This window comes from Chiloscyllium plagiosum, chromosome 9 (assembly GCF_004010195.1).
Source record: "Chiloscyllium plagiosum isolate BGI_BamShark_2017 chromosome 9, ASM401019v2, whole genome shotgun sequence".
Taxonomy (NCBI): domain Eukaryota; kingdom Metazoa; phylum Chordata; class Chondrichthyes; order Orectolobiformes; family Hemiscylliidae; genus Chiloscyllium; species Chiloscyllium plagiosum.
In genome coordinates, this window is record NC_057718.1 from 67990666 (window position 1) to 68015073 (window position 24408).

General features: G+C 40.3%; 1 protein-coding gene across 2 annotated transcripts in view; it reads left to right on the forward strand.

Moving 5' to 3' along the window:
• Positions 1-24408, forward strand: part of arid1b (AT rich interactive domain 1B (SWI1-like)) — a 583262-nt gene that overhangs the window by 384074 nt on the left and 174780 nt on the right. For both annotated transcript variants that reach the window (XM_043696151.1, XM_043696152.1), the window contains exon 6: positions 5494-5583. In XM_043696151.1, coding sequence (XP_043552086.1) covers positions 5494-5583 — 90 coding nt within the window. The remainder of the gene's footprint in view (positions 1-5493; positions 5584-24408) is intronic.

Genomic DNA, 24408 nt, shown 5'->3' on the forward strand with positions numbered 1-24408 from the left:
GCCTGTACACCAGTCCCATCAGGGTCTTTGGTTTTTATTCATTCACGGGATGAGGGCGTTGCTATGTAGGCTAGCATTTATTGCCCATCCCTAATTGCCTGGGGGTAATTATTAGTCAACCACATTGCTGTGGGTCTGGAGTCACGTGTAGCCCAGACCAGGTAAGGCTGGCAGTTTCCTTTCCTAAAGGGCATTAGTGAACCAGATGCGTTTTCCCTGAACTGACAATGGTTTCATGGTCATCTTTAGACTCTTAATCTCGGATTTTTTTCTTACTAAATTCAAATTCCACCACCTGCCATGATGGGTTTCAAACCCAGGTCCCCTGAACATTATCTGGATCTCTGGATTAACAGTCCCATCGTTTTGCAGTTCCTCAATTCCTACCCGCACAGATTTCATGTCTTCCAATTCTATATAACGTTGCTATTAATTTAATTTCATTTCTTAGTAACAAAGCAACCCCACCCCTCTGCCCATCTGCCTGTCCTTTCGATAGGACTCTTATCCTTCAATATTTAGTTCCCCGACCTTGATTCCCTTGCAGCCACATCTCTATGATAACTGCAACATTGTACCTGCCAATTTCAATCTGCACTACAAGATCATTTACCTTGTTTTGCATGTTGTGTGCATTTAAGTCCAACGCCCTTACTCCTGTGTTGATTGCCATCCTTCTCACATCTGCTGTACCTAAAGTTATGTTCCTGACCCTTTTCCATATTTCATCCCCCATTACTTGTTCTGGAAACTTTAATGACCTCTGCACCCACCATTTCTGTAATTTTCCATGCCACTGAACCCATCCCCCTATATTTTGTTTAAAGCCCTATACACAGCCTTCATCATGCAATTCCCATATGATGCAGAAGGAATAGCGCCCTCTTTCTGCAGTACTGTTGTCAGTGTCCCAAGAATTCAAACCTATATTTCCCACACCAGTCTCTGAACCACATGTTAATCTTGTTGACCTGTGCCAGTTTGCTCATAGCTCAAGTAGCAATCCAGAAATTATTACCTTTTTGGTTCTGCGTTTTAATTTAATCCCTAGCTACTGATATTTGTTCAGCAGAACCTCTTTCCACTTTCTACCTATATTACTGGTACCTGCATGGACCATGACAACTGGTTCCCCTCCCACTCCAAGTTCTTCAGCAGCCCAGATAAGATATCCTGAAGCCAGCCAGGCAATACCTCCTTTTGGGTTTCTTGATCCTGGCCACGAAGAACAGTATTTATTCCCCTGACTATATTATCACCGATTGCAACTATATTATACATTTCTCTCCCCTCTTGAGTGGCTTCTTCTACATGGTTCTATGATCTAGGTAACCGTCTCCCCTCCCTGATGTGTCACAGTATTCAAAGCTCAGATTCCAACTCATCAACTCTGAGTCAGCTTTCCTGAAATAACCAACACTTCTACAGATGTCAATATGAACCGCAATGAGGTCCACCAGCTCCCACAGGTGCATGTACAACAAATTGCCAGCCTTGCATCTTTATTTTATTACTAAATTTATTTTTTCAAATGTTCTTACTGGTTTTTTATTTTGTAATTGATGAATATTTTCCCCATTTGACTTTGATGTGAAAGTAACCTCTAATAGTTAGCTACTTATTTGATTATCACCAACTAATTAACTTATGGTTTCTCTGTGATGTCACTCTTTTGTGCTGGGTCCCTGATTCTGGACTTAAATTTATCCTGTTTTAAAAGAACTTTACAAACTGTGGGCCAAAAAGAAAATCAAACAACAAGCACCTGTTCCCTCTGCACCAAATGCCCATGCTGCCTCCAAATTCCCTAAACTATGGACTTACATGGTTTGTGTTTCACTCCAGATGGATCTCTCTCTCTCCTGACCGGGTAAAGCTTATTGATCCATTTCATTTCTGATCTCATTTCTTTAATCTGTGTTGAAAAGTAGGTTGAACCACTGTGCCACCTTACGGGTTAAAATTTGCATTCGCAAAATCTGTATTTTGTGCCTTTCATGGGCTTTTAAACTTCCAAATGGGTTCCGTGGTGTGTGCGCACACATCTAGTTCAAATCATACAGAACAAATGTGGAGAGCATTCACTTGAAGTTTGCAGAGTAGGCAGATTGTGAAGTTAATTACCTTGCAACACATCTTTCATACTAGAACTGCTGTTCTGGAGCTCAGTGCTTCAGTTGATACTCACGTAATGCCTCGGGACTGAGCACAAATTCAGCAACAACAAGGATCCCTCATCTCTGCATCCTCCCACCATCTTTGCCAGTTCAATTTGATGAGGTCAACTAGCTGCTAATTTAATTCTACTCACTGCTGTGTTTACTGTACAAGAACTTTGAACTTTCTAGGGTTTTAAGTTGCTGAAGTTAACAGAAAGTGATCTGGCAAGTACTGAAGAAGTTATCCTGACTTTAAAGCTTTAGCAGAAGGTATCAATGCAATAGTCAACAGTCTTCTTGGAATGTAATGTACGATCATTGACCATGCTGGAGAGAAGTGGGAAAGGGGTTATAAGCAAGATGCCTTAACATTCAAGGATGTTCAAAGAGGAGCAGTGTTGGGGTTGTCAGAATTTCAATCAGGGCAGTGTAATTAAATTGCTACCTGCCAGAACAATAACTGCAACCGTGGAGTGGGGTGAGGACTGTATTTCCAATGGTAACCTTAGCCATCAATTTTTGTGTGTCAGACTGATGCTGGACCTATTACCCTGCAGTATATTGTCCACTTAAGTAGGGGAGCAAATGAAGGCTGTATTCGAACAAGACTGACTATATTTCATTTTTTCCCCCGAGAACCACAGACTTCATAATGTAGCACATCACTGATTATGCACGTCATGTTGCATGCATTGTACGTTAACTCTAAGATCTACTGCAACTGAAAAAGATTTTTCCTTCAAATCCAGTTAGTGTGTGACACAACACCGTTAATCATTCATGCCAATATTGGGTATGCTTGCAACAGTCGTATGCCATCCCTCTTCTGCAATCTACTATGCTAGCTGCATTTCTGCTGTGCAACAGACCAAAATATGCAACTGGGGCAACAAAAGCTCTCCACAGGCGACATAGTGGTTTACAGGTGGCATGGTAGCTCAGTGGTTAGCATTGCTGCCTCAGAACATCCGGGACCCGTATTCAGTTTCAGCCATAGGTGACTACCTGTGCGGAATTTGCACATTCTCCCCATGTCTGCATGGATTTCTGCCATGTACTCCAGTTTTTTGCCACAGTCCAGAGATGTGCAGGTTAGGTGGATTGGCCTTGCTAAATTGTATCGTAGTGTCCAGGGATGTGCAGTCTAGGTGGATTAAGTACAATAAATACGGAAATGGAGTGGGGTGTGCTGGATTTGGGTGTGATGCTCTTCAGAGGGTCAGTGCAGACGTGATGGGCCAAATGTCCTCTTTATGCACTATAGGGATTCTATGATTCATTAACCACATGACTGATGATTTTGGTGCACAACATACATACAGATGGGCAGTTTGCAAACAGTGAAAAGCCACTAGGATGTGATAAAGCATACCATTGACAGGCCGGAATAATGTTTCCACTACTTGGAACCTCTCTGAAGGAGTACAGCAGTACTTGGTAGTGAGGGTGTCAAGATTCATGGTGCAGAACCTCATCACCATGAGTGTGTAACTGTTGCCATTGGCTTTATAAGAAGTAGGTCTGAGGCAATCTAGATGGGAGGCAGCACTTAGACTTCCATCCTGACAGCATTGTGTGTGTGCGCCTTGAACTGGAGCAATTCAAGAAGACAGCTCACTACCACTTTCCCCAGGGCTATTAGAAATTCGCAATAAATGCTCAACTAGCCAGTGATGCCTGTCTCCCACAAATGAATTCTGAAAAAAAGGCAGACCCTTTCTGATTAAGACTTGTCCCTGAGCAACTTACCTGACTGCATACAAGCAGATGCAACTTCCAGTCCCCCATTTGTCAAACTACCTTCCAACTGTAATTGACTATTACACTGTTGGCTTTGCCATAAAGCAAAAAAAAATTAAAACCAACAGAAACTAAATGTTTCAAACTTTATAAATGTAGTCTGTTATTGTACATATAAATGAAAACTAATCAACCTACTGACTGGCTACTCTATGCTTTTGCTTATCTTCGTGCTTCTGCACAGCATTTGTCTTCTCAATTCTGCCAGTCTGTTGCCCATCAGTGACCCGCTGTGCTGCTTTCCTTGCTCAGATGGTGCAGTTTGTAGCCATGTTTTCTAGGCTCCAGCTACTTAGGTCATACACAAGATTTCAGCATAGTTGATGCAAGGCTGCTGATTTTTAGTGGGGAAGACTTGAGATGGCCTTAAAGAATAGCCTGAAGTAGCACTGTCCCTATAAGACCTGGCTTCAGACTGCAGCATCTGGAGATCGAGAGCAGCAGTCTGGTCTGGCTCACTGTTGGTAACAAAAACCACACTTGAGTTTCATATTCTTACCAATCTCAGGGTGAAGAAGTTTTATTTCTGAATTCCCTAGTTGATTTCTTTATGTCTATCTTTAATTAATGGATTCTGGGTTTTGTTCTTCCCAATGTGGAAATATTCTGAGTCCAGTCTCTGAAAAGCTTCCATAATTTTAAGACTTCTTTTCAAGTTGTCCCTTACATTTCAGAAAGAAGAGATCCACCACCTGATTGATTCTTTCATAATAGGTACACTGCAGTCTGGGATCCTCCTGTATTATTTTTTGAAAACTTTCCAATGTCTCTACACCTTTTTAAACTGCATTTATCATAATTATATACAAGATGTAGTCCAACAATTGTTCAGTACAACTCCACTTCTTTACTTTTCAATTCTGTCCATCTAGATATAAACCCTCGTGCTTTGTTTGCTTTTTATGGTCTTGTCAAACTGCGTTGCTACATAAATTAAGTAATTTCACTCCCAGAACCCTTTGCTCTTCTACCCCACTTTGACTCTTCATATGCAACTTCCTTATTTTTCTTGCTTCGCATGTATCTGTGTTGAAATTCATTTGCCAGTTGTAAATGTCCATTCTACAAGTTTGTTAACATTTCCTAGTTTCTACTTTCCCACTCTTTCCAAATTTATTGTTAACTGAAAATTTTAAAATTTGTTTTTTTTTATTCCAAAGTAATATTGTCCCCTGCTGTCTGTGTGTGTATTGTGTGTTTCATCCTTTACTCTCAATCTTCATTCATCTATGGTGATTTAGTAGTGTGTTAATTTTCTGCCGTGGAAGACGACGTGGATCACTTTTAGCAATGCAAAGTTGCAATTGAATGGTGATTTCCAAGAAATGTTTATTTCTTAAACTGTGGCTTCATAAAATGAATTTTCCACCGTAGTCAACAAAAGAGAGAGACTGCAGTATACTTGCTTTTAAATGATGGATATTTTCGGTTTCCTCAAGTTTGAATCAGTAAATTATAGATTGTCTCTTTTCTTTTATTCTATGTTTAATAAATTAAAATGCTGTTGCATTGTCTGTATCTCTTCACAATGCAGGAGCTCCAATGCCAGCTCAACCTCCCAATAGCCAATCAGATGCTAGTTCTCATCCTATCATGAGTCAGTCACCTATGTCACAGGATCGAGGTTGGTTGTTTTAATATGATTTCTGACTTTAAACGGATGCTGCTACTTTTGATCAAATTAAACAAAGACAATATTTTTAATTTTAAATATTTCACTAATAACCATACCATTAACAATTTGCTGCTTTTTTTGTTAATTTGAAAATAAGCACAGTCAATACCTCATGGTCAAAGCTTAAAACTTAGCAGCTTCATGTTTTACAGAGCATGCACGTTTTACAAATTAGCGCTTTTGTAATAGAATGTTTCACTAATTGAGTTTTTTTCAGTGTGATCACAGATTTTAGTTGATTTTAAAATTAATTTGCAGATTAACCTTAATTATCCTGCAATTCGAACATGTATGAAATTATGAAATAAATTAAAAGTTTGTGTACCCATTACAAACTAACCATTTTTTGTTAGAATTGCAGCAGCTACTATATCTTAATGTATTTACATCTGGAATGCAATATGGTGTGATTATAAATATATTTTGTCAAAATTGAACTACTTGCTTTCTAAGCCTTTGATCCGAAGTAATGTATTTTAAAGTTAAGCTATTTTTCACTGCATTTGTAAGATTAAGTATAACAATACAAACACAAATTTTCTAGTAAATTTCTCCAGTAATGGTATTGTTCATAATCCAAAAGGTTTGCATGCTTGTCTATGTGTAAATATGCACACATGTATAGTATTAAGAGAAAATTCCGATTTTCTGTGCCATTTTATGCCACAGAAATATATGTCTGACTAACTTAGAATCATAGAGATGTACAGCATGGAAACAGACCCTTCAGTCCAACTCATCCATGCCAACCAAATATCTTAAGTTAATCTAGTCCCACTTGCCCATGCGTGGTCCATATACCTGTAAGGAGAAAGTGAGGTCTGCAGATGCTGGAGACATATACCTGTAAGCCCTTTCTATTCATATGCCCATCCAGATGCCTTTTAAATGTTGTAATTGTACCAGCTGCCACCACTTCCTCTGGCAGCTCATTCCATACATGCACGACCCTATGCGTGTAAAAGTTGCCCCTCTGGTCACTTTTAAATCTTTCCTCTCTCACCCTAAACCTATACCGTCTAGTTTTGGACTTACCCACTCCATGGGAAACACCTTGTCTATTTACCCTATCCATGCTCCTCATGACCTTATACATCTCTATGATGTCCAGGGAAAACAGCCCCTCCCTGTAGCTCAAACCCTCCAAACCTGGCAACACCCTTGCAAATCTTCTCTGAACTCTTTCAAGTTTCACAACATCCTTTCTGTAGGATGGAGATCAGAATTGCACACAATGTTCCAAAAGTGGCCTAACAGCAATTGTACAATCTTTAAGTATAGAAGGAGCATATTGTGTACATTGTGCCCAGCTTGCTTTTTGTAAAAGCTGTTGATTTAGTCCCATAGCCTTAATCATTCCCCACTCTCTGGGCTTGGGCTGAAAGGTGGCAGGTGGCATTCGCATCACACAGTTGCAGGGCTGTGACTGTTACTGGTGGGAAACAGCCTGGCTGCCCCTCCTTGGCATTCAGTAGTTTTGCAATTGCTGAATGCTCCACTGTCGGCATACTGGGGGTAGTGGTTGACCGGGGACTCAATACATGGGCACAGTGGCTGTGGTGAGCAGGTCAGACACTAGGAATGCTCAGCGAGTAACACATCACCTGGCTCCCTGGGCCTGTCCACCATCTGCAGTGCACAGGTCAGGGTGTGATGGAATATCCCCCACTTGCGCAGACAAGTGCAGCCCCAACAACACTCAAGAAGCTTGACACCATTCAGGGCGAAGCAGCCTGCTTGATTGGTACTACATCCATCAAAATCCGTTCCCTCCACCACCTCAGGAGCAACAGTGTTACTACCTACAAGATGCACTACAGAAATTCACCATAGATCCTGAGATAATGCCTTTCAAACACACACCAGCTTTCATCTGGAAAGGTAACGGCAGTAGATATGTGGGAACATCACCACTTTCAAGTTCATCTCCAAATCACTAACCATTCTGACTTGGAAATATATCCCCATTACTTTACTGTTGTTGGGTGAAAAGCCTGGAATTCACAACCCACAGCAGGTGGGCTGCTGCCGTTCAAGATGGCAGCCTGCCACCGCCTTCTCAAGAGCAACTAGCAATGGGTAATAAATACTGGCCAGGTAGCGACACTCACATTTCACAAAATGAATGAATAAATAAATAAATCCATGGGCATCCACTCTGTCCACCGCCTGCGCTCAGTAGCGGCAGTATGCGTTATCAGTGGGATGCACTGCAGGAATTCAGCAAAGATCCTCAGGAAACATCTTTCAAGCCCACAACCTCTACTGTTTAGAAGAGCTAAAACGTGGCAGATGGAGTTCGATCTGGTTGGATGCTAAGTGTTGCATTTTGATGCAGCTAACCAGGGCAGGGCTTGTATATTTGGTGGTGTTCTGGAATGGGGGGACCTGGGGATTTCGTTTGCCTACATTGGTGAGGCCTTTTCTGGAATACTGTGTCCAGTTCTGGTTGTACAGTTATAGGAAGGATATTATTAAGCTGAAAAGGGTTCAGAAGAAATTTATCAGAATCTTGCCAGGTACAGAACGTTTGAGTTATAAAGAAAGGCTGGGTCTTTTTTCACTGGGGTGTAGGAGGTTGAGGGGCAACGTTACAGAAGTATGAAATATAAAGAAAGGTATAGATAAGCACTTTCCATAGGAGGGGGATTTCATGACTAGCGGGCACATTTTTAAGATGAGAGGAAGGAGATTTTAAAAAAGACATGAGGGTCTGATGTTTTACACAGCAGGTGATTTGTATATGGAGTGGGCTTCTGAGGACGTGGTGGATGTGGGTACAGTTACGACATTTAAAAGATATTTGGATAAGTATGTGAATAGGAAAGGTTTGGAAGGATATGGACCAGGAGCAGGCAGGTGGGACAAGTTTATTTTGGGATTATGTTTGGCGTGGACTGGTTGGACCAAAAGATCTGATTCTGTGCTGTATGACTCTGTGACGTTCCTGCCTTGAAATATTTACCCAATGTCCTTTTACAAGTTATTATCAAATCTGTTTCCACCACCAGTATTTGCAATGCATAAGGGTAAGGGTTGAACTTGTTTCCAGAAGCCCCAATGTGCCTGACAAAATTGCAGGTGGTCAGTCTGAGGAATGTCACCCCTGCATGTGGAAATAACTGAATCAGTGGGGCATTCCTTTTCCAATCACAGGCTGTTGCAGTTCTGTTCTCATTGCTGATAGGTTCACTTGTGAGATTAAGGGATCGTGTTCAATAACAACCAAGATCGGCGAGTGGAGAAAGTAGCCTCTTTATTGAGCATCCTAGTACACAGTTTGAGATGGCGAGGGAATCCAAAGTACAGTTTTACAGTGGCCTCTTTTGTACATAGTTGTTACAGACATTTAAATTTTAGCACTACGGTGTTACATAGTTGTATCTATTGTCCACACATTTGCGTGATATCTGTCCTGGGAAAGCAGGAGATAGTTAAGCACTTGCTAAATGCTGGCTGTTACTCCTGATGGGATTAGAATGTCTGTCTGGTCTGAGTTTGCATAAGTAAAAGATGTTAGTCCTTTTATCTTCAAAGTTAGTAATGTTAGTAAAAATACTACACCTTTATGTTCTAAATAATGAGAAATTATACATGTACTAAAGAAAGGTATGGAGGATATTAATCTGATCTGCCGCTGGGTTGTGAGATTTCATTTACTATTGTCGGTTTTGACAGTTCTTAGCCTTACATTCATGCAGTTTCATGGAAATGCTGTTTTGATACTTTTTAATATGTGTTTTAAAAGTACATACTAGTGGAGGAAACTGTTTAATGTTCTGCGATCCAGGTCCCGAGAGACGGTTAATCTTTTCATAGTTTGGAGTGAGATATGGAGACATGATGATGTGTGCTGGCATTGTTCTGAGTAGGTTACAGTATTAACATTTATTCAGGGGTAGCCTTTGATACAGAAACAGGTCTAAACTGTTTCCAGCATGGGGTATAAAGAAACAGTAATGGGTTGGAAGGCATATTTAATTTAGTTTATCTTAGAAGAGTAAAATGTACTACAAAAAATGCAGTTTTATGAATGAGTGAATGGAAACGCATTATAGTAACTGTAGAGTGCTTGTGAGTGATTTAGTAATATTTCATAGAGATGCAGTTGTCCTGATCAGAAAAAAAGCAAGGGAAAACAGCAGCCTGTGATTGAGGGGGTAGCAACCTATGGGAAGACAAGTGGCAGTGATCACTATATCTGCTAGGCCTATGGAGATCTAGGCTAAGGGATAACAGAGGAGGGGGATGAATTTGGGGAGGAAGTGAGTGGTGAGTGAGTGCCAGGCCAGAGGATTTATTGGTCAATATATTGAGTACAGGAGTTGGGAGGTCATGTTGTGGCCGTACAGGACATTGATTAGGGAACTTTTGGAATACTGCATTCAGTTCTGGTCTCCCTCCTGGAGGAAGGATGTTGTGAAACTTGAAAGGGTTCAGAAAAGATTTACAAGAGTGTTGTTCGGGTTGGAGGGTTTGAACTATGGAGAGAGGCTAAATAGGCTGGGGATATTTTCCCCTGAGCATCGGATGCTGAGGGGTGATCTTACAAAGGTTTATAAAATCATAAGGGGTGTGGATAGGGTAAATAACCAAACTCTCTTCCTGGGGGTGGGGACATCTAAAACTAGAGGGCATAGGTTTAAGGTGAGAGGGGAAAGATTTAAAAGGGACCTGAAGGGCGCCTTTTTCATGCAGAGGTTGGTATGTATATGGAATAAGCTGCCATAGAAAGTGGTGGAGGCTAGTACAATTACAACATTTAAAAGGTGTCAGGATGGATATATGAATAGAAAGGGTTTAGAGTGATGTGGGCTGGGAGCTGGCGAATGGGATGAGATATAATTTAGGATATCTGGTCAGCATGGGCAAGTTGGACCGAAGGGTTGTTTCCGTGCTGGACAGCTCCATGACTCGAAGCGAGGCCAATTAAAGTATGGGTGTGGTGCGGTGGACAGAAACTGTGAAAGTGTACAGAACAACTTTAAGTCTGTCCATAAGGAATTCTCAGCTAACTGGCATCCTGGAAATTTTGAAGCCGTCAAGATAATGGATTTCTTGTAAATGCATACGGAGTTTCTAGTCTAAGGCTGCTTAAGTTCAGGAGATACCTTTTGGAAAAAGTGGGTAATGGCTGCTATTGTAACGAACACAAGGTAAATTGGATAATTTAAGACTAAACTGATTTATTTCAAATGGTTTACACTTATGTGTTATCACATTTCAATGTTTCCCATTCTGTGAATTACTTAAGATGCATAATTTGTTTTCGAGTTAAACATGGCAACCATTTTGCACATACTAATATCCCACACAGTAATAAGCAGCATGCATATCCAAAATTCTTTCTATGGCCATAGTATATTCCAAAGTTCTTTATACTCAGTTAAATACTTGGCAAGTGTAGCCATTGTTATAATGAAAAAAGCATAATTCAATAATTAATGCTGGGAAGTCTCAGTTTAGGGAAGATGATCTTAACAGTGGTACCAGATCTTTCAGCAGTGAAATCAAGAAACACTTGTAAGTAAAAGGCAGTCAAGCTTTTAATGCAAATGCAATTGATGCTAGATAAATTGCTAAATTTAGATCTGAAATTTCAATTAGAAATGCAGTGAAAACAGCTCGAATAACTGGGAAGGAAAAAACTGTGACCTGGTTAAAATCCTCCAGAGTTTAGCACGTACAGTGAAATTACAGTAGCTGTGACCTCACCAGTCCTCAAAGTGTATTTACGATAGTGGCTTTCTGATTCGAGAAGTGTGTGTCAGTTATTTTGAGGAGAAAAAAGCTTTTGCGAACTTATGCCTGTCGTCTTGTGCCAGTTCATATATTGTGTTGTGAGTTTAAGTTTAATGGATGGGTGATGAATATTTAGGATATTGATAATGTCTGAGTCTGGAGACTGCATATGTGAACACAAATACAGATGGTAACATTACTCAATGTCTGCATCATGTAATAAAGAAATTGATGAAAATTAGTAAAATGTCTCTGAAAATCTAAAAATATCTTCAACAAAAAATGTATTGACCTGGTCCACTCTTTTTCATAAAATGTAATTCTATGTTCCCCCTTCAGTCTGTTCCCCATTTCATAAATTGTATGCTTATATGGAAAATGTTGGGGGCATCAAGTGTCCAAACTATTTATCAGAAATTATGATCTTAAATTTCATTAAATCTAGACTTTTCTGCTTCCACTCACTACACTGCTACAAATGGATTAACTTATTCTATTTAATGTTAATGGTTTAAGCATTTAATTTAAAGTATAATTCGTTTTGCCATTTTGGAGATGCAACAGATGCTTCTGTCAATTGTTTATGCTTAAAGTAAGCACACTCAGTATGGAGAGTTTGAAATGAAAATTAAAAATAAATAAATTCAAGACGTACTAGAAAGGGTACAGAGTAGATTTACCTGATTGTTGCCTGGGCTGGAGAGTTTCAGTCACAAAGAGAGATTCAACAGACTGGAGTTGTTTCTCTTAGAGCAGAGAAGATTGAGCAGAGGCATGATTGGGATGTGTAAAATTGCAGGGCACATGTAGGGTAGACAAAAGAACTTTTCCCCTTGACCATTGGCACAGATTTAAGACAAAGGGTGGAAGGTTCAGAAAGGATGTAATGAAAAACACTTTCCCCCAGAAGGTAGTGGGAACCTGGAACTCACTGCCTGTAAGTGTGGTACAGACCAGATACCCATATAACATTTAAGTAGTATTCAGATGTGCAAGTGCACTGTCAAGGCAAACCTGTTTATGGGCCAAATGCTAGAAAATGGGATTAGAATAGTTAGGTGTTCATTTTTGAATGGTGCAGACATGATGGGCCGAAGGGTCTTTACTGTAAATTTCTATGACTTTGACAAGATTAAATAAATGAATGCCCAAAATTTGGCTTCTAAGTAAATATCTTTGAGAATTTGTCAGATCTTGGAAGGATAACGTGCAGGAACTGAATTATACTGACCTTTACTGTTTCTTAGTTGTTATTGCTTACCAAAAAGAGCTATTTACTTGGCTAATGATCCAATGTTCTTTTCTTTCCTACTATCCCTTAAGAGGTAAAAACTGGTTCAAAGCAGAAAAAAGTGAAGATCATTCATGAATTCCCTAACATTTAGAAAAAAGTGAAATTCCATCAACACTTATCCATTTCAGGGGGTTGAGATTCCTGTCCAAAGTCTTAATTTATTAAACCATAACCTACTGCTTTCTTCTACCATTATATTTTCATTAATTCAGTTTTATGTGTTTCTTTTGTCCCTGTTCAAATTACAATAAAGTAGAAATGCTAAAGGCGAGTTGAAATTGCATAACCGTGCATATGTGAAGGCAGGCTGGAGGACCACCACCTCATCTGAATTAAAATTTCATTTGATCATTTTACTCATTCACAAAATTGAAAATTGACCTATATCCATCTGACCAAGGTCAGTGTGTATAATTGACTTGAGTGACTAGAATGCAATGATGCCAATTTAAAGGATCTTCAGCACAGTATAAATGCTGCAAGTTTTGCTGATGGTCAGCCAGATAAAGCAGAGTAGCAGTTTAAACAAGCAATCCAACCCTCCAACTGATGTTGATATTAAATAGTCAAAAACTGATAACTTTCATTAATATCCCACTGGCATTTTATCAGACCAATGTTGACACCGAGCTGTATATCAGAACAAGTAACCAAAATTTTGGTCAAAGTGTTATGCTTCATGGAGTCCTTTAAAGGAGAAGAAACAGACAATGAGGAGGGTAGGGAGACATTTCAAGAGCACAGGACCTAGGCAGCTAAAGGCTACTGGCTATAATAAAGAATGGTCATCAGGCTAAAATTGGAGACAATAGGACTAGGGAAGGTTACAGAGACATATTAATAAGAATTTTCAAACAAGGTGTTGCTAGAGCAATGCAGGTCACCAGACATGGAATAATGGATTATTTGGACTTGATGCATTGGAATGTAGACGCTGGTTTGTGTTTGGTTTATAGAGGATAAAGAACATGATGTAATGCAGGGATGAGGACTTCAGCGTTGGTTGGTTTGAGACAGTTGTGGAAGTGCACTATATTAGAGTTGGAAGTAGGTATACATGTTGGAGAGGACAATGCAGTCTTAACTTTAGTTAATTCCAAAACTGAAGCAAACAAGGGAGACTATCCCAAAACGCTGCTGGCAGTATCATGTTTTTTGCAGTGTTTAGTAAATTAATTTCAAAGTTGCATCCATAAAAATAGTGCTGCCATCACCTTACCGTACAGTAAAATTAAATAAAAGAATAAAACTCTGTAATACTCAAGTTTGGGATGTCAGTTTCAGTAGTACAATATAAATATAGAGCTTTTTCCCTATAACTGTTCTGATGCCAGCGACTACAAAGGTCTGTGTACCATTGAAGCAAACTTTACCACGTTTTCAGAAAATTCCTAAGCACTTTATATTCAAATATATGTTTTTGAAGAGAAGTGACTGTTACTATATGAGGAAATAATTGTTTGCCTTGGCTTTGCTCTGTTATAATCAAAACAAATAGGTAGTTGTAAATTTCCCCTCAAGGAATTTTCAGCTAAATAGTGCCAAGTTGGGTAATGGGGAGTTCGGGGAAGGTAGTAGAACAGTGAAAGGCAATTGAAAAGTTTGAAATATATGATGAAGAGATTTTTTTCCAAACTAAATTCTACTTTGTTATATCTTGAATGTACAGAGATCTATAACCTTATTGTACAGCTAACACCACTATCCTGGGTCTCTTCAGAATTGGGCTTTGTTTAAAGTAGGGTCAGGGATAGGATATCTCATTTCACATCAGTGGGGAGATGATTATCTAACAAGGTTATCATGAATATGATTTTTCTTTAACCAGATCCATCTTTCGAATGAAGTGCTGCTGAAATTGGTCACAGTGACTGAAATTAACAAAAATGACATTGACATTGTTGGAGCAGCACAGTGGCTCAGTGATTAGCACTGTTGCCTCATAGCACCAGGGACCCGGGTTTGATTCCTGTCACGGGCGACTGTCTGTGTGGAGTTTGCACATTCTCCCTGTGTCTGCATGGACTTACTCCAGCTGCTCCAGTTTCCTCCCATATTCCAAAGATGTGCAGGTCAGGTGAATTGGTCATGCTAAATTGCCCATTGTGTTAGGTGCATTAGCCAGAGGGAAATGAATCTGGGTGGGTTACTCTTCGGAGGGTTGGTGTGGACTTGCTGGGCCAAAGGACCTGTTTTCACACTGTAGAGAATCTAATCAAAAGTCAAATGACACCGGGTTATAGTCCAACAGGTTTGTTTGAAATCACAAGCTTTCTAAGCACTACCCCTTCATCAGGTGAAGTGCCTAACAAAGGGGCAGCGCTCTAAATGCTTGTGATTTCAAACAAACGTGTTGGACGACAACCTGGTGTCGTGTGACTTTTGACTTTGTCCTCCGCAGTCTAACACTGGCACCTCCCACATCATGACATTGATATTGACATTGATCTAACTCACAGTTCATTGAAATTGAAAATTACCATTATTATTCTTAGTAGAGTTAATCATTGAAGAAATTGTTTCACCATCTTATTTGACTCTGTGTCTCGATGCGAAGAGCATTTGTAGTAAGGTGGATGAATTAACTGCATGAACAGTTATTAATGGATATGATGTAATTGGGATCGCAGAGACCTGGCTCCAGGGTGACCACGGATGGGAGCTCAACGTCCAAGGTTATTAAATTTTCAGGAAAGACAGACAAAAAGGAAAGGGAGGTGCAGGTAGGATTGCTGGTTAAGGAGGAGATTAAGACAATAGTAAGTGAGGTCATTAGCCTGGACAATGTGGAATCAATATGGGTGGGGCTGCGGAGCACCAAAGGGAAAAAGACATTGGGAGTTTTATACAGACCACCAAACAGGAGTTGTGATGTTGGGGACTGTATCACCCTGGAAATTAGAGGTGCATGCAGTAAGTGTACAGCAGTTAGTATAGGTGACTTCAATCTACATGTTGATTGGACTAACCAAACTGGTAGCAATGCAATGGAGGAGGATTTCTTGGAATGTATGAGGGTTGGTTTCCTCAACCAAAATGCCGAAGAACCAACGAGAGAGCAAGCCAACCTAGTATTGGCTTGTGTGTGAGAGCCTTTGAGGAACAGTGACCACATTATGGTAGAATTCTTCATTAAGATGGAGAGTGACACAATTAAATCTGAAACTAGGGCCCTGAACTTAAATCTAACTTTGGTATAAGGCATAGATTGGCTTGGATAAATTGGGCAAGGGTAGTTAAGGGGTTGATGGTGGATAGGCAATGGCAGACATTTAAAAAAACACATGGATGAATTTCAGCAATTGTACATCTCTGACTGGCATAAGAGTAAAACAGGGATGGTGACTCAACCATGGGTAACAAGGGAAATCAGGAATAGTATTAAAACCAAAGGGAATGCATATAAATTGGCTAGAGAAAGCAGTAAACCTGAGGACAGGGAGAAATTTAAAATTCAGCAGAGGACAGTAAAATGTTTAATTTGGAAAGAGAAAACAGAATATGAAAGTAAGCTTGTGGAAAACATAAAAACTGACTGCAAAAGCTTCTACAGATATTGAGGTGCCGGTGTTGAACTGGGGTGGACAAAGTTTTTTAAAAATCACACAACACCAGGTTATAGTCCAAAGGTTTATTTGGTGGGACAGGTGATTGAAGCTTTTGATGAAAAGCAGCACTTTGAAAGCTAGTGCCTCCAAATATACCTGTTGGTGTTGTGTGATTTGTAACTTTGTCTACAGGTATATGAAGAGAAGAAGACTGGTGAAGACAAATGTAGGTCCCTTGCAGTTAGGATCAGGTGAATTCATAATGAATAAAGAAAAGATAGCAGCCCAGCTAAACAAACACTTTGGACTTCTCTCCACTCATAATCTTCAGGAAATGCCAGAGGACAGAGGGTAAAGCACAAAGGAGTAACTGAAGGAAATCCTTATTAGTCAGTAAATGGTATTGGGAATATTGATAGGATTAAAATCGATAAATTCCAAGGGCCTAATGCTCTGCATCCCAGAGTACTTAAGGAAGTGGCCCTAAAAATAGCAGATGCAATGTTGATCATTTTCCAGCATTTTGTAGACTCTGGAAGAGTTCCAATGGACTGGAGGGTGGCTAATATAACCCCACTTTTTTTTAAAAAAGGGGAGAGAGAAAAAATGAGGAATTATAGGCCGGTTAACCTGACATTGACGGTGGGGAAAATGCTGAACTCAATCATTAAGGATGTAATAACTGAGCATTTGGAAAGCAGCAACAGAATTGGTCCTAGTCAGCTTGGGATTCACTAAAGGGAAATCATGTTTGACAAATCCTCTGGAAACTTTTTGAGCATGTGACCAGTAGAGGAAACAATGGTGAATCAATAGTTATGTATCTGGACTTTCGAAAGGTTTTTGATAAAGTTCCACACAAGAGATTAGTAAGGAAAATTAAAGCTCATGGTATCAGAGGTAATGTATTGACATGGATAAAGAACTGGTTTGCAGACAGGAAACAGCATGGAATAAACAGGTCCTTTTCAGAGTGGCAGGCAGTGATGAGTGGGGTGCTAAAGGGTTCCGTGCTGGGACCTCAGCTGTTCATAATATACATTAACGATTTGGATAAAGGAATTAAATACCGTATCTCCAAATTTGCAGATGACACTCAGCTGGGTGGCAGTATGTGCTGTGAGGAGAATTTTAAGAGGCTGCAGGGTGACTTGGACAGACTGGCTAATTGACCAAATACTTGGCGAATGCAATTAAATGTGGATAAACAACAAGGGGTCACAGTCTAAGAGCAAGGGGCAAGCCATTCAGGACTGAGATGAGGAAGAACTTCTTCACTGAGAGTTGTGAACCTGTGGAATTCTTTCCCGCAGGAAGCTATTGGGCCTGTCCTTTAGATGTATTCAAGAGAGAGCTGGACATGGCCTTTTGCGGCTAAAGGAATCAAGGGGTGTGGGGAGAAGGCAGGAATAGGATATTGAGATTGAATGATGAGCCATGATCATATTGAATGGTGTACAGCCTTGAAGCCCCAAATGACCTACTCCTGCACCTATTTTCTATGATTCTATGTTTCTATGCTACCCCTTTATCAAAGCACGATTTGAGTATTTATAAAGCCATCTCTTGACAGTTGGGAAAGTAGTGTCTTGTTATTTCAAGTTGGTTGCTGAAGGACTATCTACATTGACAAGCCTTAACTCCAACATTGGCAATTTCAACATGGCCACAAAATATAAGTCAATGGTTTGGAAATACATAGGTCACTATTCTGTATTACATGAATGCAGCGTCTCGTCACTGTCAAAGTGTGAAAATTGTCACTTAATTTTCAGGAGGTTTAGTTTGGGTTGGTTTCTTAGGCCCACATAATTTGGTTGTCCTGTCTCCGAATAGAGGTTCAGTATGGCTGCCATTCCCCATCAGAGTTAAAAATCACACAACACCAGATTATACTCCAACAGTTTAATTGGAAGCACTAGCTTTCGGAGCACTGCTCCTTTATCAGGAGGTTGTGTTGAAGGAGCGGCGCTCCAAAAGCTAGTGTGCTTCCAATTAAACCTGTTGGACTATAACCTGGTGTTGTGCGATTTTTAACTTTGTGCACCCCAGTCCAACACCGGCAACTCCAAATCATTCCCCATCAGGAAATTGAGTCTCTCAAGTTGAAGGAGGCATTTTACAACATAACTATTTTGGAAAGTCCCAAAATTGTAATGTTTTTAGAATTCATGTTCTGCTGGTTTCTAAAATGTTTTCGACCTTAAGTCTTATCATAATGTTAGCATGCCTTATCTTTCAAATTGATAGGATACTCAACTTCCTCAGGAAGAGATTATAGAATTGTTCAAAGACATAATTTTGTTGCGAGCTACACAATGTTTTCCTCTGCTTATTACTTCCTCAGTCCAACTCTGTCTTCATACCTTTGTAATTGCATTTAATTAGGATGCTTGTTTGAGTTCCATGTTTCTCACTCTCAAACTGAATTTGAAATCCCTTCATGTTGTGATCATTTTTGCCTTGAGAGTCCTTTGCTATGAACATGTTAATTAACCTTGCTCCATTACAAATTAGCAGATATATAATAGCCCATTTTCTGATTGGTTCTATGAATTTTAGTAAGAAACTGCCCTGAAATATTCTATATGCTCATTCTCAAGGTTACCATTATGAATTTGATTTGTTTAATCTACAGGAAACTAAAAAATCCAAGAACTGTTGTCCATCTTTCTTATAAGCCCCCATTATTTCTTGATTTATGCTTTGTCCAAGAATGTACTGACAGAGTGCCACCATTAACTTTATTCTCTTGCTATTTTTCTTGTCTTCAGCCAAACTGATTTATATCTTGACGTAGGCCAAAATCATTCTTCAGAATTATATTTATATTATTCTTTACGAACAAAGCTACCCATTTCCTCCATCTTTTTGCTTTTCCTTCTGAAATTTCAAATACTCCTGAATATTCAGTTCCAAGCTTTGGTCAGCATCAAACCACGTCTCTGTCAGAATATCGTAGAATCCCTACAGTGTGGAAACACGCCATTTGGCCCAGCAAGTCCACACCGACCCTCCGAAGAGTATCCTACCCAGACCCATTCCCCTCCCCTATTACTCTACATTTCCCCTGACTAATGCACCTAGTCTACACATCCCTGAACATAATAGGCAATTTACCATGGCCAATTCACCTAAGCTGCACATTCTTTGGAGTGTGGGAGGAAACTGGAGCAGCCCAAGGCTAGAATCGAACCATAGTCCCTGGCGCTGAGAGGCAGCAGTACTACCCACTGAGCCACCATGCTACCCATTATGCCTGTTTGTTTCTATTTGTGCCATCAATTAATCTATTTTGTTTCAAATGCTGCTCAGACAGAGAGCATTTAAATGTGGTTTGACTATTTTTCCCAACTAGTACCCTATTTACAGGTATCGCTGTTATTATGTTTGCATGCTCTGTCCTTTCCTGTTACCTTCTGGTTATCATTACCCATATTAGTACCTCCACTACAATTTTTAATGCACTTTACTTCCCATACCCACAATTTCATTCAAAGTTCTTTGTATAGCCCTCGTTATTTCATAAGCATAACTTTAATCCCAATATTGTTCAGGTGAAGGTGGTCTCATTGCAACCATCTTTTTCTTTCCACAGTACTGATGTCAGTGTCCCATGAGTTGAAATTCATTTCTTTCACCCAGTCTTTAAGCCAAACATTCAACTTTCAGATTGTATTTACCCTATGCCACTTTGCTGATGGTTCAAGTAATAACCTCAACTTTTAATACCTTTCTTTGCTTTTTACTGAAGTCCCTGGGTGCTCAAGCTCCTCAAACAAAGTTACATCCTGAGTCCTACCTTTGTCATTGATGCCCACATTTACCACAAGATCTGGATCTTTTAATTTCCATTCCAAGGTTCTTGCTACCCCTGAGGAGCTGTCCTCAACCATGGCACTAAGCAGGCAACACAATACTGCTTGATAGACATATACTTTTAGCTGCAGAGAGCAGTATCATTTTTTGTTCCCAGTAGTGACTACAGTCCTTCTGTTTCCTATGCTAGAATGATCTCTTGAATCATAATGCTGTGGTAAGATTGCTCATCCACCCTTTTGTTCCTAATCTTGTCTACATGGGATGCAAGGAGATAAGTGTAGGGGCTGAGGTACCTCCAACATTGATTTCCTGTCAGCATCATTTGAACTCATAGAAAGCGGGCTATACCACCAGTGCTTTATCTGGAGGCTCACTGATGATGTTACCTAGAATGGTGACGAAACGTCAGAAAACAAACCTTCCACCTCAGCAAGCAATCTATATCCAGAACCTCAACCTGAGCTGCAAATCTTCTCAAAATGCACTAAGGGATAGGTATTTACCACAGGGCAAGAGTTCTAACTGGGGAAAGGGCAATTATGATGCAATTAGGCAAAATTTAGGGAGAAGAAAAACTGCAGGGGATGGGCACAATGAAAATGTGGAGATTATTCAAGGAATAGCTACTGCGTATCCCTGATAAGTATACACCCGTCAGACAGGGAAGAAGTGGTCGAGCAAGGGAGCCATGGTTAACTAAAGAAGTTGAATCTCTTGTCAAAAGGAAGAAGAAAACAACTTATGTTAGGATGATATGTGAAGGCTCAGTTAGGACACTTCAGAGTTACGTGTTAGCTAGGAAAGGCCGAAAGAGAGAGCTAAGAGTAGCCAAGTCGGGACATGAGAAGTCGTTGGCAGATAGAATCAAGGAAAACCCTAGAGCTTTCAAGAATAAAAGAATGACTAGAGTGAGATTAGGCCCAATCAAGGATAGTAGTGGGAAGTTGTGCGTGAGTCAGAGGGGACGGGAAGTGCTAAATGAATATTTTTTGCTTAATGTTCCAGGATACAAATGCTACAGGAAGCACAGAAAGGGAGGCAAGAGAGATGGGGGAGTGGTGTTTTTGATAAGGGATAACATTACAGCTGTACTGAGGGAGGGTATTCCCAGAAATATATGCAGGGAGGTTATTTGGGTGGAACTGAGAAATAAGAAAGGGATGATCACCTTATTTGGATTGTATTATAGACCCCCCTAATAGCCTTAGGGAAATTGAGAAACAAATTTGTAAGGAGATCTCAGTTATCTGTAAGAATAATAGGGTGGTTATGGGAGGGGATTTTAACTTTCCAAACATAGACTGGGACTGCTATAGTGTTAAGGGTTTAGATGGAGAGGAACTTAAGTGTGTACAAGAAACTTTTCTGAATCAGTATGTGGATGTACCTACTAGAGAAGGTGCACAACATGACCTACTCTTGGGAAATAAGGCAGAACAGGTGACTGAGGTGTCAGTGGGGGAGCACTTTGCGGCCAGCGACCATAATTCCATTAGTTTTAAAATAGTGATGGAAAAGGATAGACCAGATCTAAAAGTTGAAGTTCTAAAATGGGAAGCCTTCAGAAATGAGATAACGAGAGTGCAGAAACAGTATGTTCCTGTTAGAGTGAAAGGAAAAGCTGGTAGGTACAGGGAATGCTGGATGACTGAAGAAACTGAGGGTTTGTTTATGAAAAAGAAGGAAGCATATGTCAAGTATAGACAGGATAGATCAAGTGAATCCTTCGAAGAGTATAAAGGCAATAGGAGTATACTTAAGAGAGAAATTAGGAGGGCAAAAAGGGGACATGAGATAGCTTTGGCAAATAGAGTTAAGGAGAACCCAAAGGATTTTACAAATACATTAAGGACAAAAGGGTAACTAGGTACACGAGTATCTTGCATCAGTATTTACTGTGGAAAAGGACATGGGAGAGAGAGAATGTAGGGTAATAGATGGTGACATCTTAATAAATGTCCATATTACAGAGAGGAAGTGCTGGATGTCATGAAATGCATAAAAGTGGGTTAAATCCCCAGGACCTGATCAGGTGTACCCTAGAACTCTATGGGAAGCTAGAGAAGTGATTGCGGGGCATCTGGCTGAGATATTTGTATCATCGATAGTCACAGGTGAGGTGCCGGAAGACTGGAGATTGGCTAACATGGTGCCACTGTTTAAGAAAAGTGGTAAGGACAAGCCAGGGAACTATAGACTGGTGGGCAAGTTGTTGGAGGGAATCCTGAGGGACAGGATGTATTTGGAAAGGCAAGGACTGATCAGGGATTGCCAACATGGCTTTGTGCGTGGGAAATTATGTCTCACAAACTTGATTGAGTTTTTTTTGAAGAAGTAACAAAGAGAATTGATGAGGGTAGAGCGGTAGATGTGATCTATATGGAGTTCAGTAAGGTGTTTGACAAGGTTCCCCATGGGAGTGTGATTAGCAAGGTTAGATCTCATGGAATACAGGGAGAACTAGCCATTTGGATACAGAACTGGCTCAAAACTGGAAGTGGTGGAGGGTTGTTTTTCAGACTGGAGGCCTGTGACCAGTGGAGTTCCACAAGGATCAGTGCTGGATCCACTACTTTTTATCATTTATATAAATGATTTGGATGTGAGCATAAGAGGTATAGTTAGTAAATTGCAGATGACACCAAAATTGGAGGTGTATTGAGTACAGGAGTTGAGGGGTCATGTTGCGGCTGTACAGGACATTGGTTAGGCCACTGTTGGAATATTGCACTTAATTCTGGTCTCCTTCCTATCGGAAAGTTGTTGTGAAACTTGAAAGGGTTCAGAAAAGATTTACAAGGATGTTGCCAGGGTTGGAGGATTTGAGCTATAGGGAGAAGTTGAATAGGCTGGGGCTGTTTTCCCTGGAGGAACAGAGGCTGAGGGGTGACCTTATGATTTTATAAACCTCTATGAGGGGCATGGGTTGGATAAATAGATGAGGTCTTTTCCCTGGAATGTGGGAGTCCAGGACTACAGGGCATAGGTTTAGGGTGAGAGGGGAAAGATATAAAAGAGACCTAAGGGGCAACGTTTTCACACTCAAGTTGGTATGTGTATGGAATGAGCTGCCAGAGGATGTGGTGGAGGCTAAATAGTTACAACATTTGAAAGGCATCTGGATGGGTATATGAATAAGAAGGATTTGTAGGAACTTGTAGGTCTGGCAGGTGGGACTAGATGAGATATCTGGTCTGCATGGACGAGTTGAACCGAAGGGTCTGTTTCCTTGCTGTACATCTCTGACTGTTTGACTGTATGACTTGAGGCTGTTTTCATTAGAAAAGAAGGTTGAGAGGTGACTTAATTGAGACATATAAGATAATCAGAGGGTTAGATAGGGTGGACAGTGAGAGCCTTTTTCCTTGGATAATGATGGCGAGCACGAGGAGACATAGCTTTAAATTGAGGGGTGATAGATATAGGACCAATGTCAGAGGTAGTTTCTCTCAGAGAGTAGTAAGGATGTGGAACGCCCTGCCTGCAACAGTAGTAGACTCGCCAGCTTTAAGGGCATTTAAATTGTCATTGGATTAACATTTGGATGAAAATGAAATAATGTAGGGTAGATAGGCTTCAGATTGGTTTCACAGGTCAGAGCAACATTGAGGGCCGAGGAGCCTGTACTCCATTGTAATGTTCTATCTTTCTATGAATCCGACAATGCTCTTAAATTTTCCACTTCCTCGATATTGATCATTGCACTTCTCACAGCCCATTTAAGCCAACTTTTCCGAATGTTCCCCACTGGCCTTACTCTGACTTTGCATGTTCTCTAGATTATATTCCTGCTGCAATCTGTCTCCAATTTTGCCTTGTTCATGAGACCCATGCCCTTCCTGCTCACTTCTATTCTGAAAATACTGTGAACCACTTATCTTTGTTCTTGAACCACATGATAGCTGAATATGTTAACAGTTCATTCTCCCAGGTACTGACCACTAACCGTGCCCACCCGTCAAAGTCCTTGTATGTGTGCCCATCTTTTCTATAATCCTGTGACTGAATCCTTCCAATCAATGTTCTAGCCTGGCAGCAGTTTAAATGAGCCCTTGTCAAAGGTGCAAATGCCATTCCTTGCAACTGCAACCATGATAGACTATTTTCTCACACCCTTCATGTCCAATTGGCAACCTTTGAGACAGCTGACTGCAAAATTCACCTCCATCATCCAGAAGAGTGGAGCTGTTTTAGCTTGGTTCCATTCTTACTCATTAAAGCATACCCAGGGAATCAAGTTGCTGTGACTTCTTTACCTGTTCCCACTTCATTACGTGGAGTCTCATAAGGACCTAACCCCTAGCTCTTTTCTATTCCATATCTCCATGCTACTGCTCAACAATACCATCAAAAAACAAACATGTTCCA